The sequence below is a fragment of the Thamnophis elegans genome, chromosome 2, assembly GCF_009769535.1.
Source record: "Thamnophis elegans isolate rThaEle1 chromosome 2, rThaEle1.pri, whole genome shotgun sequence".
In the NCBI taxonomy this organism is placed as follows: domain Eukaryota; kingdom Metazoa; phylum Chordata; class Lepidosauria; order Squamata; family Colubridae; genus Thamnophis; species Thamnophis elegans.
The window spans coordinates 148,475,229-148,490,714 of NC_045542.1; the positions used below are offsets into that span (position 1 = coordinate 148,475,229).

General features: G+C 42.1%; 1 protein-coding gene across 2 annotated transcripts; it reads left to right on the plus strand.

Moving 5' to 3' along the window:
* The first annotated feature begins 3,276 nt into the window (after positions 1-3,276).
* On the plus strand, positions 3,277-11,502 carry LOC116503767 (cholinesterase-like). Of its 2 annotated transcripts, none has more exons than XM_032210380.1 (5): positions 3,277-3,441; positions 5,164-6,688; positions 7,933-8,087; positions 9,480-9,528; positions 11,063-11,502. In XM_032210380.1, exons 2-4 carry the CDS (start codon positions 5,190-5,192, stop codon positions 9,512-9,514), a joined length of 1,689 nt encoding a protein of 562 aa, XP_032066271.1. In that variant the 5' UTR covers positions 3,277-3,441; positions 5,164-5,189; the 3' UTR covers positions 9,515-9,528; positions 11,063-11,502. The 2 variants fall into 2 exon arrangements, with proteins under 2 accessions (XP_032066271.1, XP_032066270.1); XM_032210379.1 differs by having other exon boundaries at positions 3,279-3,437.
* Positions 11,503-15,486: the final 3,984 nt, after the last annotated feature.

Sequence of the window (15,486 nt, forward strand, 5' to 3'; positions counted from 1 at the left end):
AAAATTGAAGAGCCCTCCTTCCCAACAGGACTGCCCTTTGTACAGTAGGTAGATATTATTTGTCTATTGATGGCCAATTTGATACAGTGCCAGGCTTCCAGGACTTCTCTGGTATTTGTGGACTTGGCTTAGTCTAAGATGGCCAGAGTTTCTCAATTGAAACTGTGGTTAAGTCCATACATTGTGAAATTAAAGAGTTTTCGTCATGCACTCTGACTGGCACTCTTGACAAATTGCCCCTTTTTCTGCAAGAAAACAAGCAAGCTCAGAGAGCACCAAGGGTTCCTCATTTCCGTGACCCGTCAAAACCGCGGTCCACAAAAGTGTGCTCGACGAAAGCGCGCATTTGACGTCATCACAGCGCGACGAAAAAAATTAAAAATTGAAATAAAAATAAAATTAAACAAGCCGATTCACATAAAGGTAAGGGTTAGGGTTAGGTTAAGGGTTAGGGTTAGGTTTAGAGCGTTAGGGTTACGTTTAGCGTTAGGTTAAGGGTTAGCGTTAGGTTAAGGGTTAGCGTTAGGGTTAGGGTTAGGTTTAGGGTTAGGTTTGGGGGGGTTAGGGTAAGGTTTTCGCTTTATTTTTACATTTATCGATCACAGCGCAATGTTTTCGTCGCGCTGTGATGACGTCACGTACGCGCTTTCGTCGAGCGCGCTTTTGTCTACCGCGGTTTTGTGGTGGAACCCCTCATTTCAACCCTGAGCTACAACTCTTCTCCTTTAAAGTAGAATAATTTGACACAGGTCACTTGTACCTCAAGTGGGAATGCTGGGTTGATTTGCTCGATGATCCACTTGTTTCTTTTCTTGGCTGACCGTGGTAGCCTCCGGAGTCTTCTCCAACATTTAAGTTCAAAGGTGTCAACAATACTTCCTTATCCTGCTTCTTTAGATACCAACTTTTGCTGCCATAAAGTGTCACAGGAAATACCATAATGTAAAACTAATCCTCCAAACACACAAGATTGCTTATGTAAAGGGTTTATAAGGATCAATGTACTGCCATTGACCTGGTTATTGGCAAACATTGCTATCATGGGAGGAGAACCAACTGAGCTAATCTTGGCTGTGCACATGCCAGAGTTGCATTTGTAGGGTACCTCTTTCTCCCACCAATAAACCAACATTTCTTTCCTGAAGGCATATTACAAACTGGAATCTCGGGCGTCCTTGGGCTGGGGAGGCCCCGTTCTATGGATTATCTCCCCACTTGAATTGAGATCTGCTCCCACATTTTGACCTGGAAAGGCATCAAACTCTGTAAACTCTTTTCTGGCCTATCTCATAAAACACAGCCCAGAACAGTTGTGTGAAACAAATCTTGGCTCCTTCTTTGACAAGGTAACCACTCTGATTGATAAAGAAAAGACTTGGAATGTACCTCAATTTCAGTACAGCTTTTAATCAGGCTGCCTGTGACAATGTCATTAACCAGCCATCGAAATGTGGGTTTGAATCGCAGTGCAGTAAGGGGAGTCCACAACTGAATGAAGAACCATGTGCAGAGCATCAGCGTTAATAATTCTGTATCAAGCTGGAGAACGTACTCTCTTATGTGCAAATTAATTGACATAGAACTTAGAATCATAGGGCTGAAAAGGACCTTAGAGGTCTTCTAACACGTGTATCATTTTTATTTTATTATATATACCACTTTAAAGTGCCTTGGTAAGGCCACACTTGGAATACTGCATCCAGTTTTGTTTGCCACAATGTACAAAAGATGTGGAGACTCTAGAAAGAGTTCAGAGAAGAACAACAAAGATGATTAGGGGACTGGAGGCTAAAACATATGAGGAACGGTTGCAGGAACTGGGTACATCTAGTTGAAAAGAAGGACTAGTGATACCATGATAGCAGTGTTCCAATATCTCAGGGACTTCCACAAAGAAGAGGGGGTCAAACTATTCTCCAAGGCAGCTGAGGGTAGAACAAGAAGCAATGGGTGAAAACTAATCAAGGAGAGAAGAAACCTAGGATTAAGGAGAAATTTCCTGACAGAAAAATTAATCAATGGGACAATTTGCCTCCAGAAGTTGTGAATGCTCCAACACTGGAAGTTTTTAAGATGTTGGATATCCATTTATCTGAAGTGTAGGGTTTCTAAGCAGGGGGTTGGACTAGAAGACCTTCAAGATCCCTTCCAACTCTGTTATTCTATTCTAATATAAAATACAAAGAAGAAAAGAAAATAGGAAATTAAGGGAGGGAAAGGGAACGGGGAAAAGGGGGTGTGAGACACAATGGGGAAGAGAAAAAGAAAGAAAAGGGGGCATTGACTTCCAACTCTTCCTGGCATAGAACAAGATAAATACATTCCAACCTCAACTGTTTGCTTCTACACATTAATATATAACTAGCCATTCCTATAACACCAAATCCCGCTAACCAACAAAACCAAGGTCAGAGTTTCATTTTTGTTCCTCACAAGCACAATTTCCAGAAGTGATACCCAAATAAGAACATATTTTTCTCTTTAAATAAAATGGTCATTTTAACCATTCCTGCCTTATCTTCCCTGCTATGGAAATAATGTACTTTTTTTTCAGTCCCCTTTTTTGTGTGACAGCAGTATTGGAAGACAGCTATCCCCTCTCATCCTTTTTAATAGGCTAGCCCTGGGATCAGCAATCTGTGGCTCTGGTGGAGCATGTGGCTTCTTCATCCCTCTGCTGCGGCTCCCTGTTGCCAGTCGGCACCACAATTTTGAGGGGAGCTTCCAGTTGAGGGGGAAGCAGGGGACTCCAGGAGGAGACTCTATGGCAAGGGGTGGGCTTTCTGGTCAGCTCCACAATTGATAGAGGTTTCGGTTAGGACAGGTAAAGGAAAAAGGACACAGCGTGAGGAGGAGACTCGGGGGGGGGGGGCGGGAACCGGAGGCTTCCAGTTAGGATCTTTGTGGCTCTTTGACTGTTTAAGATTGCCGACCCTTAGGCTAGCTGCTAGTTCCCACAACTGTTCGTGATACCTGCTGAGTGCAATTGGTCAGCCAATTGCAAATCTATCTGGTGGTGATGCTGTCTGTCCTACATTTTTAGAGCCATCAAATTTAGGGTCACATCGGGTATCTGTTATTTGCTTTCAGGTTCTTTAGTTGCTTTGAAATCTGGACAGATGTTGCAATGGCTCTTTTCAAGGCTGCAGGTTGCACAACCAAAGATAGTGATTGTCCTTTGCTCTGGAGTTCTCTCACCCCATTTGAAGGAACTTCTCTGTTTTTTCATGTCTTTGATATTGGAGCCTTTTGCCAAAACTTTCAGCTTCCTTCCCCTTTTATGGACCGAATCCGGTTGGTCAATGCACCTTCCCGCAATATATAAAGTTCCTCTTTTCATGATCTTTTTCTGGGTCTGTGTGAACAGGATACAGCCTGGTCGTCTCTGAAGCTGCTTTCTTCTTTCGAATAACAAATAATCCCGTTAAATCTGACAAGTGAGTAAGTCTGCAGAATTTTTGAAAAACAGTGATTTTTTTTCCAGAGAATTAGAAGATGATTTTTAGGAAAGGGACTAGAATTTCTTGTTGTTTTTTCTGGTTGGTTAATTCTGTTTAGACTAGTTATTTCTATTCCAGGCTAAACATAACATTAAAGAGACAACAATTTATTCAACCATAATAGGAAATGCCTGTAGAGTTTGAGACACAGAGAACAAGAGTTGAAAAGAAAAGCAGTGAAGATAAAACCCATAGTGGGCTGCCATTTCTTCTAGGTTCAGATATGTGCTTGCAAATTCCTAACATCTTTATCTAGCAATAAGACCCGTTAAAAATCAGTGGGATATTCTTCTAGGTAGATGCTGATAGAATTGCATTTCCTAAAGCACTTGTGCAATTGGACTGGATACATCATGGGATGGGAGGTATTATTTCTACTTTGCTTTGCTCTAATATTGCTGGCTGTACAATTGACAATTTGTTCAGTTTTGGAGTCTGTCTTGCTCCTCAAGGACAAATAATGTTAGGCCTTCTTCAGGAAGCCTACAGAAATGCTTGTTAGGCAGCCTAGAGTGCCTGCTGAGAAAAGCATGTGTGGATGGGAAAATATTAAGGTTAGGGCAGAGTTCCCCAACCTTTTCGGTTGTGGATCGCCGTGTGTGGGTGTAGAGGGGAACAATCTGTGTGTGCGGCAGGCACAAATGCATGCTGCTTGCGTGAGTGGGGATGCGTGCATGCTCACACACTCACCTGCCACCTCCGTGGCCCGGTTCCAAAAGTCTCAAGGCCTGGTAATGGGCCACAGCCCAGAGATTGGGCACCCTTGGGTTGGGGGAAAGTAGCTGTTCTAAAAAATATTTCTGATGCTAGCCTTTGTGTGAAAGAAAATAGGAAATCCCATGGTGATTAGAGTTACTGAATTACTGGGTTCAGAGGAGAAGTTGAAAGTGTGCTCTTCATCTTTTCAGTTGTACCTAACTTTTAGCTCCCAAAATTCAGGGATTTGAAGTCCACACATCTTAAAGTTGCTAAGATTGAGAAACACTGATTTATAGCCTTTTATAGATTAGCTCTCTCCATTTTTTTTCCTGATGTTTTACAATTTTGCTTATTTTGCCATTCTTACCATAACTAGTTTTTCTAAGGAATTTTATTGCACAACATACCCAAAAGAGGGCACACTTACCTTGGTAATCCTAGGTTTCAGTGACTCTTCTGGCTTGACATGGTAGGTGGATTTAAAACAAGATCAGAGCAATAAAAATGTTGATTTGGGGTAATTTTACATTGTTATTTATTTCAGTTATATCATAATTTACAAGATAGGGCTTAGTACACCAAGTTCCAGAATAGAATTCTGGAATGTTAGAAACTTATTCTAACTTATTATGTTATATATTATCTGTGTTCTAACTGTGTTAGAACATAGATAATATATAACAACACTGCATTGGGAACCCTGGAGAAGATCTACTAGCAATTCTGTACAAAGCTGTCCATCCGCTGAGCAAAGGGATCAGTAAACAGGAGTTCTAAGCGGTTCTTCTAGAATGTTGGATATACATCATGGAGAAGGGCAAGGTTGACTAAGTCATTTCATGCTCACCATTGGTGTCCTCAGCAAAAATGGAGCCCAACCATCACAATAAAGTAATCATGAGTTGGCATAAGATGTACTTATACAGTATTGGAATAATCTCATATTGGTTGTAATTTTTTCCAGGTCCACTGACTTGTCCTACTGTTGCAATGGCTTGTCTGCTATGCCCGCCTCTCTTGTGCTGCCTCCTCCTCCTCCTCCACTTTCCATTAGCCTCCAGTTCTGCTTCTAATGGGGACACAGTGGTCATAACCAGCAGTGGCCCTGTTAAGGGCAAGCAGTTCCTGGCTGGCCCTGGATCTGTGACAGCCTATCTAGGCATTCCTTATGCTGAGCCCCCCCTGGGGAAGTTGCGTCTCCAGAAACCTCTTCCACATCAGCCATGGAAGCAAACATTGGAAGCCACCAGTTTTGGCAATTCCTGTCCTCAATTTATTTTCCGGGATGTCCCTGAAGCAGAGATGTGGTCTCCTAAAACACCACTGTCAGAAGATTGCCTTTCTCTCAACATCTGGGTGCCACACCCACAACCTTCTTCACCAGTCCCTGTTTTGGTCTGGATACACGGAGGGGGTTTTTTAATGGGCACATCTTCTGTGGACATGTACAATGGGGCACCTTTGGCTGCCACTGAGAACGTCATTGTGGTCACCATCAATTATCGCTTGGGAGCCCTAGGCTTTCTTTACTTACCACCAGCTGCTCCAGGGAACCTTGGCTTATGGGACCAACAGCTGGCCATGAAGTGGGTAAAAGAGAATGCAGCTGCCTTTGGGGGAGATCCTTCTCGGGTGACCCTTTTTGGCCACAGTGCTGGAGGAGCTTCTGTGAATCTCCATCTTCTCGCACCAAAAAGCCATGACCTTTTTGCCCAAGCGGTGATCCAGAGTGGAACAGCCAATGCCTTCTGGTCTTGGAAGTCTCCTGAGGATGCCAAAAAGTTATCACTGGAATTTATTCATCTGCTAGGTTGCTCTGAGGACAATAATATCAGCATAGGGCATTGTCTGCAAACAAAAAATGTTTCTGAACTTATTCGGCATGAAATATCTCTGTTCTACAAAGGTGGCTTCCTTGCGAATTTTCCCTTCGTGCCAACCACAGATGGGGAGTTTTTGCTTGGTGAACCAGAAAAGCTCATGGAGGAGGGGCAAATTCAGGTCAAACCAGTCCTCATAGGTGAAACCTCTGATGAAGCAGCCTCATTTGTCCACTTTGTTTTCCCTAACATCACCCACAATCTCATAAATCAGGAGCAGCTTCTGAAAGGGATACAGCTGTTGGTTGGAAATGCAACTGAAGATTTTATTCAGGCTATTGCACAGAAGTTCAGTGAAGGACAATATGGGCCAGCCCAGTTCCGCTCCGCTCTGTCCCACTTCTATACAGATCAGATCATTGCATGCCCATCGAGGGAAGCTGCAAGAAATATCAGGAAAACTGGGAGTCCTGTATATGCCTATTTATTCACACATCGCCCTTCATGGTCAATTTGGCCTGAATGGATTGGGGCAACTCACGGTGCTGAGATTTCTTATGTTTTTGGAACCCTTGAATCAGTGCCGCCTTTCAATCAAACGTACACAGAGGCTGAAGCCAGACTGAGCCATAAAATGATGCACTACTGGGCAGAGTTTGCCAGAACTGGGTAAGTGGTTCACTTTATTTCAAAAATCTCTATTTTAAATCCAAAAAAAGCCTTTCCATTCAACAAATGCACTTTATATCTAAAGTAATACAACCATAAAGTAATGCACGCTTTCCCTTTCCATATGTTTGCAGGTTGTGTTAATACAAGCAGTTCATGATTTACAACTACAGTTGGGACTAGAATTTCTGTTGCCAAGCAAGACAGTTGTTAAATGAATCATGCCCAATTTAAAAACCTTTCTTACCGCAGTTATTAAGCAAATCACTGCAATTAAGTACAATATATGATTATATGAATCCAGCTTCCTCCACTAACTTTGCTAGTTGAAAGTCATCTGGAAAGGTTGCAAATGTTGATCATGTAACCCCGGGATATTGCAGCCATTGTAAATACATACCAGTTGCCAAGCAGCCAAATTTTGATCACGTGACTGTGAGGATGCTGGAATCATTGTGAATGCAAGGACCGGTTGTAAGTCACTTTTTTCAGTGCCATTGTAACCTTGAATGGACGTTAAATGAATAGTTGTAAGTCAAGGACTACCTGTACTGGAAACAGCCCTGAATTTCTAAGGATTCTTAATAATGTCACATAGATAATTGTTCTTTTATGAGTTCAGTGGTATCACACCTATTCTACGGTACATTATATCTCCAAGTGGAATAAAGAAGGCAAAAGGGAGATAAGAAACAGAGCGTTACTCTACCATTAAGAGAACAAACAAAGGCTTGCAAGGGAGTAAGTAGTGAAGGGGAAACTCACAAGATGGAGGGTGCCCAGGGTGTCAGGATTGGGACTGGCAGATCCAAGAGTCTATGAGGAGTTGAATTGGGTTCGGATCAGCAAGGGGGAGACACAAGAGATTTCACAAAGCCAAGCTCCACCCCTCCCTCAAAGTCCCCTTTGGGAGTTCTCCTTGGTTGTGGTTTCTCAAGTCAAAACCAGTCTCTTTGGAAAAGAGCTACATCAGAATAACAGAGTTGGAAGGGACCTTGGAGGTCTTCTAGCCCAACCTGCTCAAGCAGTTGCCAAGCAGGCAACTAGAACTAGACTTATTCCATTCTGGACAAGTGGCTGTCCAATCTCTTCTTCAAAACCTCCAATGATGAAGCAGGCATAGCTTCTGAAGGCAACTTCTATTCCACCGATCAACTGTTCTCACTGTCAGGAAATTTCTCCTTATTTCTAGGTTGGTTCTCCCTTTGATTCGTTTCCATCGATGTCCTTTTCTTCCTCCTTAGGAATCCCACTGGTTTAGTGGCCAGCAAGGATGACTGGCCACTTTATAATCCCACAGAACAGAATTTCTTCCTTCTTAATACTGAGCCATTCCAGAAAAGGATGGTAGAGCACTGTGACTTTTTAAAGAGCCTTTTTTCAAAGGCTGAAGAGACACGTAAGTTCAGCTATTAATTCTGCCTTTGGAAGGGAGTGGGGGTTGATGGAAAAGATGTTTTTAAAAATCATTTATATATCAGATATAGAGATCACCCATCTCACTCATAGAGCAATCTCTAAAAATTGATTTTATTGCCACTCTTTGATGAAACATACTCATTTGATTTTACACTGGGCAATTTCGTAATGCTAGTGATAAATTTTGTAGAGCAAGCATATTTCATGACATCCTAAGAGTTAGGTCTCTAGTAATGTCCGTTAAGTAAGCCTTAGTTGCTCACATAAAGATGACAACAACAACAATAACGAATCCCAAAACATCTGGCTCACCACTTGATGACCATCGTCATTGACAAAATCCCTCTCAGTCAATTGCAAAAGGCAGCTTTATTTGGAATAGCTTACATCCTGCAATGGTAACTTTAATACCAACAAAAAAATATCTGCTCATCCCAGCTTTTTGGGAAGGACAGAGTAGGTGGACAAAAAATGTCAAATCCTAAACATCTGGCTGACCAAAACAATGTTTTGATATATATATATATATATATATATATATATATATATATATATATATATATATATATATATATATATATATATATATATATATATATATATTTAAAGTCACAACCCCTGGTATGCCCAAGTATGGGAGGAAGGTCACTTTTAAGGTCAATTTTAAAAAATATTGGGTTTCTGTCTGGATGGTCTCTTGTGACGAGCCTAATGACAGAGAGTGGAAGTGTGACCTTCCTCCCATACTTGGGCATACCAGGGGTTGTGACTTTAAGTATATACCTCCCACCCTGGCTGGCTGATAAGGAGTCGTTCTCTGTAGCTCAAATGGTTAACTCCCTGCCTGGGAGGCAATAGAGCACAGGTTCGATTCCCAAACTTGGGTATGGCTAGCTGATGAGAGCTAAATAGCTTGAAATAGATCTATACTAGTCTCCCTTTATTTATTTATCAGCATAAATATAACAAATGTAACAAAAAAGGCAACAGTAAAAAATATTGGGTTTCTGTCTGGATGGTCTCTTGTGACGAGCCTAATGACAGAGAGTGGAAGTGTGACCTTCCTCCCATACTTGGGCATACCAGGGGTTGTGACTTTAAGTGTATGTGTATATATGTATGTATGTATGTATGTATGTGTGTGTGTGTGTGTGTATGTATGTATGTATGTATATATATATATGTATGTGTGTATATATATATATATATATATATATATATATATATATATATATATATATATATATATAAAATAAATATAGTATATTATGCCATAAATCATGGAATCCTCAGAATCCTACTTCTAGATTCAGATTCTCTAGTGATAAGATGTACACTTTATCTTGATATTGTATTTTTCTTTGTTCTGCAGACAAGTCCGAAGGTGATTCTGTTTCATCAGACTAGGAAGAAGACAGGAGGTAAGAATCCAGTGCTTGGTTGTAGTAATGGCCAGCAATTGGGATCAATTTGGATGATTTCAGAAGGGGGCTAGACTTCTTTTTAAATAGTAATTTCACATCGGCATTCCAAACCATTTTTAAATAACACTTTTGTGGCTCGGCTTCGCTGTGTGGAATGGAAGCTCTCCAAGCTGATGCCAATGGCCTTTATGGAAGAGGAACCTGGAGAAACCTCTAGATCTCAGCATAAACAAATACAGATCTTGGGCATAGGGGAAGGAAGGAACGAGCCACGAAGAGTAACTTACAGAGAAGATGAGCAGTGCTGAGAAAGAGAAAGCATGCAAATGAAATTCAACCTGTGGGGGGGGGGGAATCAGTTTTCAGGTGAATGGGACTATTTAATAGACTAATGGAGACATTAGGAATGTGTCCTTGTAGCCCAGTGATAAATGCTATCAGAACATTCCCATAGGCACCCCTGAATCTCAAGATGCAAATATTTCTTCTAACTAAGACCATTGTCCTCTCTAGATGAAAGAAGGACAGGAAGTCACTTGAGATCAGTTAGGTTATTAATTTCCAATGTGTATGCATGCATATAAATTCCCCTTCATTTTCAAATGTATAAATATGAGTGAATTTGTCAGATCTGCCATTATAATGGCTTCAGCCTTCAGCATCCTGCCATAAAATATGGGGAGGGGGATGACAGGATGACAGAATCCAGAGATGCCAGTCTGGAACAGGCTGGCTGATCCAATAACATAAGCATGAGAACGGAATGTGAAACTCCACCAAAGAGGCATCAAACCTTAAAGCTGTTACCAAAACTCCTAATATTATTGGCCTCTTAAAACAAGATGGGAGGGCCCTGGAGAAGGGGAAAAGGCAGACTTTCTGCGGGAATACTCAGATCCAGCTTTTCTTGCGCTGTAACCACTTGACTTTAAGAAAAGTATACCTTTTGCTACAAGTGGATTCAAGGGTCTTTCTTTCCTAAACATCCAAGCTGAGACAAGCCTGACAGCATCCTTTTCTCTGCAGGAATTATTTTCTCAAGGGAATTTCTCCAATGTTAACAGTAAATACTGCAACGAGCCTCGATTACGAGCTTTGGATCCTGCATTTTGATTCCACAAACCCCTCCAGGTTTAGCATAAGGGGGTTACAGAGCACCTTAGATGGACATTTAAGGTTAAGATTAAGGCACCAGGCTAGACATCAGGAGATTAATCCTACCCTAGCCATGAAAGACAAAAAGGTAGGATTAAAATTCACAGTCTGATAACTTTTAGCCTGGTGACTTAATCTCAAAAATCCATCTAAGGTGTTCTGTGTTCTTCTTATAATAAATAGGCTGATTTTAGACTAGTCACTCTCTCAGCCCAACCTACCTCAAAGGGCTGTTTTTGTGAGGAAAATAGGAGGAGGAGGAGGAAGGAATGTGGGGGTATGTTCTCCACCTTGGGTTATTTGTAATAATAATAATGGTGGGATACATATAATAAACAAAATATAAATAAAATTCTCTTATTCTATCTTACTACAGAGAAGAGCATCCCGGAATCTCTGTTTTGCCTGTGTCTTGAACTGGCCTACTATGAAGGACTGCCCCTTAGGTTGACTCTCTTTGAAAATGGCATCCATATGTCGAAGGCACCATTTGAAAACCTAGCTACAGTTTGTTTGCTTTAGAATAGTGGTTGTGTGTTTATTTCTCTCGGGAACCAGTCAAGACCTCCCCTTAAAGCCTAGAGAAATGATGACAAGCTGAGCCAGAGAACCTTCCAGAAGCATCCATTGTCCTTTCAGGGACTGACTGGCGGGAACTTGGAAGACAAATAAGGAGACAACTAAAACCCACATCACTTTTGCTGTTAAAATAATAAATTCCTAGGAGTAATTTGTTATGTCTTGATTTGAGACAGGCTTTTAATTAATCCCCCTCCCTCAAAAAGAACCTCTTAATAAATACTCCTGAATTCTTAGGCTAAACATCTCTTTATTTTCACAACCATGTCAGAACTTGATGCAATATGGAAAAACAAATAAAGGAAACAGGAATTCTGCCAAATTTTGGTAGAACCTAATGACTCTCATATCTTTTTCTTAGGTTTCATACCAAACCTGCCCATTTAAATCTAATAAATGGGCAGGTTTGGTATTCTGGGTATCAAAATTATTTTAATATACCCTGATATGGAGAAACCAGTTTAGGCAGGATGCTTACATTGGGACATGATTCATTTAATTAGAGATGTTTTCTCATGTGCTGTAAGAACAGTTTCAATCGGAGATACTAGTAGTTACTGGAATCCATGGGTCCTGCTTTGGAAAGGTAGGGTTAGGGTTAGGGTCAACAGAAATTCATAGCATTGAGAGTTGGGCTTTTCAAAGTTTTCCCCTTAGCAACTATCTACTGAAACTACCTCCATTACCTTCCCATATCCCAAACTCCCAATGTTTCTCTACACCAGAGGTGGCGTTCAGCAGGTTCTGACCAGTTCTGGAGAACCGGTAGCGGAAATTTTGAGTAGTTTGGAGAACTGGTAAATACCACCTCTGACTGGCTCTGCCCCCATCTATTCTCTGCCTCCAGAGTCCCAGCTGATCGGGAGGGAATGGGGATTTTGCAGTAACCTTCCCCTGGAGTGGGGAGGGAATGGAGATTTCGCAGTATCCTTCCCCTGCCATGCCCACCAGGCCACATCAACAGAACCGGTAGTAAAAAATTTGGAATCCCACCACTGCTCCATACACACCATACACACACACACACATATCACACTCACACCTCACCATACTATATTCACCATGCTATGTGCATCATACATCACACACCACACTACACAACATACACCACACCATACAATCACACACACCCCACCCCACCCCATACTATACCATACCATACCATACTACACTGGATTAATCTGTAAACTCTACTATAATGGATTAGTAGCCATCGTGGCGCAGTGGTTAGAACTGAGATAGCAAACCTATGGTACGTGTGCCAGAGGTAGCGCACAGCACCCTTTCTAATGGGCTGTCAGCCCAGTTCAGCTCCACCGTGCATGCGTGCACCTCCAACCAGTCAGCTGGTCTTTGGGTCTCTGGCGTGCATGCAGGGGTGGGGCGCATGCAGGAGGTGCATGTGCATGCACATAGAGTGATTGCAGGGGATGCACATGCATGACATTTTGGGGGTTTGTGCACCCGTGCGTGCATTCATGCACGGACGCTTTGGCTACTTGGTCCGGAAAAGGTTAGCCATCACTGGGTTAGAATATAGTACATCAGGCTAATTCTGATGACTGCAGGCGGCCAGCAGTTTTGCAGTTCGATTCAGACCGGCTCAAACTTGACTCAACCTTCTATCCTTCCAAGGTGGGTAATATGAGGACCCAGATTGTTTGGGGCCAATAGGGTGACTCCATAAGCTACTTAGAGAGGGCTGTAAAGCACTGTAAAGTAGAATATAAGTCTAAGTGCTATTGCTATTAGAGGTAAATATCCTTAAGCCTACCTTGTTCCTACCTGGTATCCTTTCAAGGTTAAAATCTTTGGACAGCATTAAGCAAGAAAGGCTTCTTTAACATAATACTTCAATCAAAAAGTAATAATTTTAATACAGTAAATGAAGAAAGAATTCTGAATGTGTAGTTTAGTGCTATTGAGATAGATATTTATAACCAATAGATAGATATAACCAATCCCCCACTGTAGGGAGGGGGAACCGATTAGGTGGTTCCGCCCCAGATGCCTGATGGACCCTATGGGATTTCAGACGGCGTTTGGAGAAATACCTGTCGCTCTCGTCCACAGTCCGGTAGAGTCCTTAGTCGCTGCTTGGAATATAGCGGTGGCGGGGGCTCTAAACCGGATTGCGCCTTTACGGCCTCTCCGAGGCAATGGATCCAGGAGGGCTCCTTGGTTCACCGAGGACTCCGGGAGATGAAGCGCCAAAAGAGACACCTAGAACGCCGCTGGAGGGCTAGTAACTCTGAATCTGACCAAGCACTGATGAGAGCCTATATCAGGACCTATTTCGTGGTTTTCACTTCCTACACTCTTTTTTTAATTGAAAATTTTAAAAAAGCTTTTACAAATATTTACCTCCCCTCCCCGCCCAAACCCACCCCCCCCAACCTCCCCCCCCCCAGCTTCCCAGAGCAAATACAAGGTATAAATCTTTAACAAGCATATTCTACGATAAACTAAAATAAAGTTAGTATCATCTTTCATTTGTGCTTTAACTCGTCTTTTGTTAGGCTAACTCTAAACACATTATCTCATTCCTCGCTTTTTTAGTCATAAACTATCTGGAATTTCTTAGTCCCGTATTTATCTTGAATATAATCAATCCATCTTCTCCAGTCCATTTTATATTTCTCATCTGAGTGATCCTTAAGCTATGCTGATATTTTAGCCATCTCTGCTAAGTTTGTTACTTTTAATGTCCATTCTTGAATAGTAGGCAAATCTTCCTTCTTCCAGTATTCCATTTCCACTTCCTACACTCTTGACACCTTATTTAATTTGTATTTACAATTGTTATTTTTACTGTCACAAGTGGGTTCCCATCTTCTAGTGAAAAAGCCTTTCAGAGAAAAGTGCAGGAATTTTAAGACAGTTGCTAGTGGTCAGCATAGGCTCTGCACCAGAGTTGGGTTGCTAATTTTTTTACTACTGGTTCAGGCATGCTCCCGCGAGAGACACTTCTGTGCATGAGCAGAAGCATCCAGGGCAGGTGGGTGGAGTCTCCCGCCACCACTACTACTGTTCTGGGCCAAACCGGTAGCAACCCACTTCTGCTCCGCATGCATACAGACGGAGACTATTATACAAGAATAAGCTTTCATGCCCTATCAAGTCCATCCAGTGGACTTCTATCTCCAGCTTTTGCATTGTTAAAGTCAGCGTGATTGGCCAGCTAGTTAGGCCAGAAGAAAAGTCCCATCGCACAGTCTGTGTTTTCAACGACGTCACAATTTTGTCCTTACTGACCTGGGAGGACTTCCTGTCCCTCAACATTATTCTACCTCTCTGTGACTATCAGAGAAATGGTGGAAAACTCTCCAAAAACATTTCCAGCAGCTGGTTGAAAGAAGGTTGAAACCATTTGATTAATCCCAAAGCCTGCAAATTAACAGAGTGAGGCCCTCAGGCCCTTAGGACTAATGCCAATCCACAACCCACAAAGCTATTTAGATTTTAATTTCTTTGAGGAAATAGCTGTACTGTTTGAAGTACTTGTGAAAAAGTGGGTGTTCATAGAATCAAAGTGGGGAAGGAGAGACGAGACAAAAGCAAAGCGCGCGCGAATCAAACCGGTAATAAAACCAGGAGCAACCCACCTCTGAAGCATATTAAATAAATGTGGCTGCATCATTAGAAGCATCTCTTGGCTTGCCAAACACTTATTTTTCTTTAGAACCAGCGTGGTAAGGGTCTGAGCCTTGAGGCCGAAGTCTGGATTTCCTCCCTTTGTGGGTATTTTTACACCCTGAGATAATATAATCTTGGTTGAAGCATAGCAAGCATTTAACAGTTCCACCTTTCACCTTGCATTCTTCAGACAGATAGGCTTGCACATTAATGGGAAGGCCTGCACATTTCTGTAGTCAGTTGATATAGTATTTATTGGCTGTTTTCTCACGGGGTGAGAGGGGTGGGTGGGATGAAGTGAACAGCTAAGTGAACAAGAGCTGGCCTGTGACCTTTCTCTACAGCCTTTTTTGGAAACAAATTCATTGGAACAATTGAGCTATCAAGAGCGGAGCAGAGGTGCTGAGAGATGGTCAAGCCGGAGGCCTCATTCTCTCTGTTGCTTCTCTACCACAAGTGGTCGGTTCTGCGGCTTCTCCCACAGAATTGCAAGCTCAGAAAAGCGTGTACACACACACACACACACACACACACACACACACCCCCCACATTCTTCAAAGGGCACTCTGAAGAACATCTTGTCAA

Excerpts from the sequence above, each read along its gene's own strand:
- LOC116503767 (XM_032210380.1), top strand. The coding sequence starts at position 5,190 with ATGGCTTGTCTGCTATGCCCGCCTCTCTTGTGCTGCCTCCTCCTCCTC. Across the intron at positions 6,689-7,932 it reads GCAGAGTTTGCCAGAACTGG|GAATCCCACTGGTTTAGTGG; the intron begins GTAAGTGGTTCA and ends CTTCCTCCTTAG. Across the intron at positions 8,088-9,479 it reads TTCAAAGGCTGAAGAGACAC|ACAAGTCCGAAGGTGATTCT; the intron begins GTAAGTTCAGCT and ends TTTGTTCTGCAG.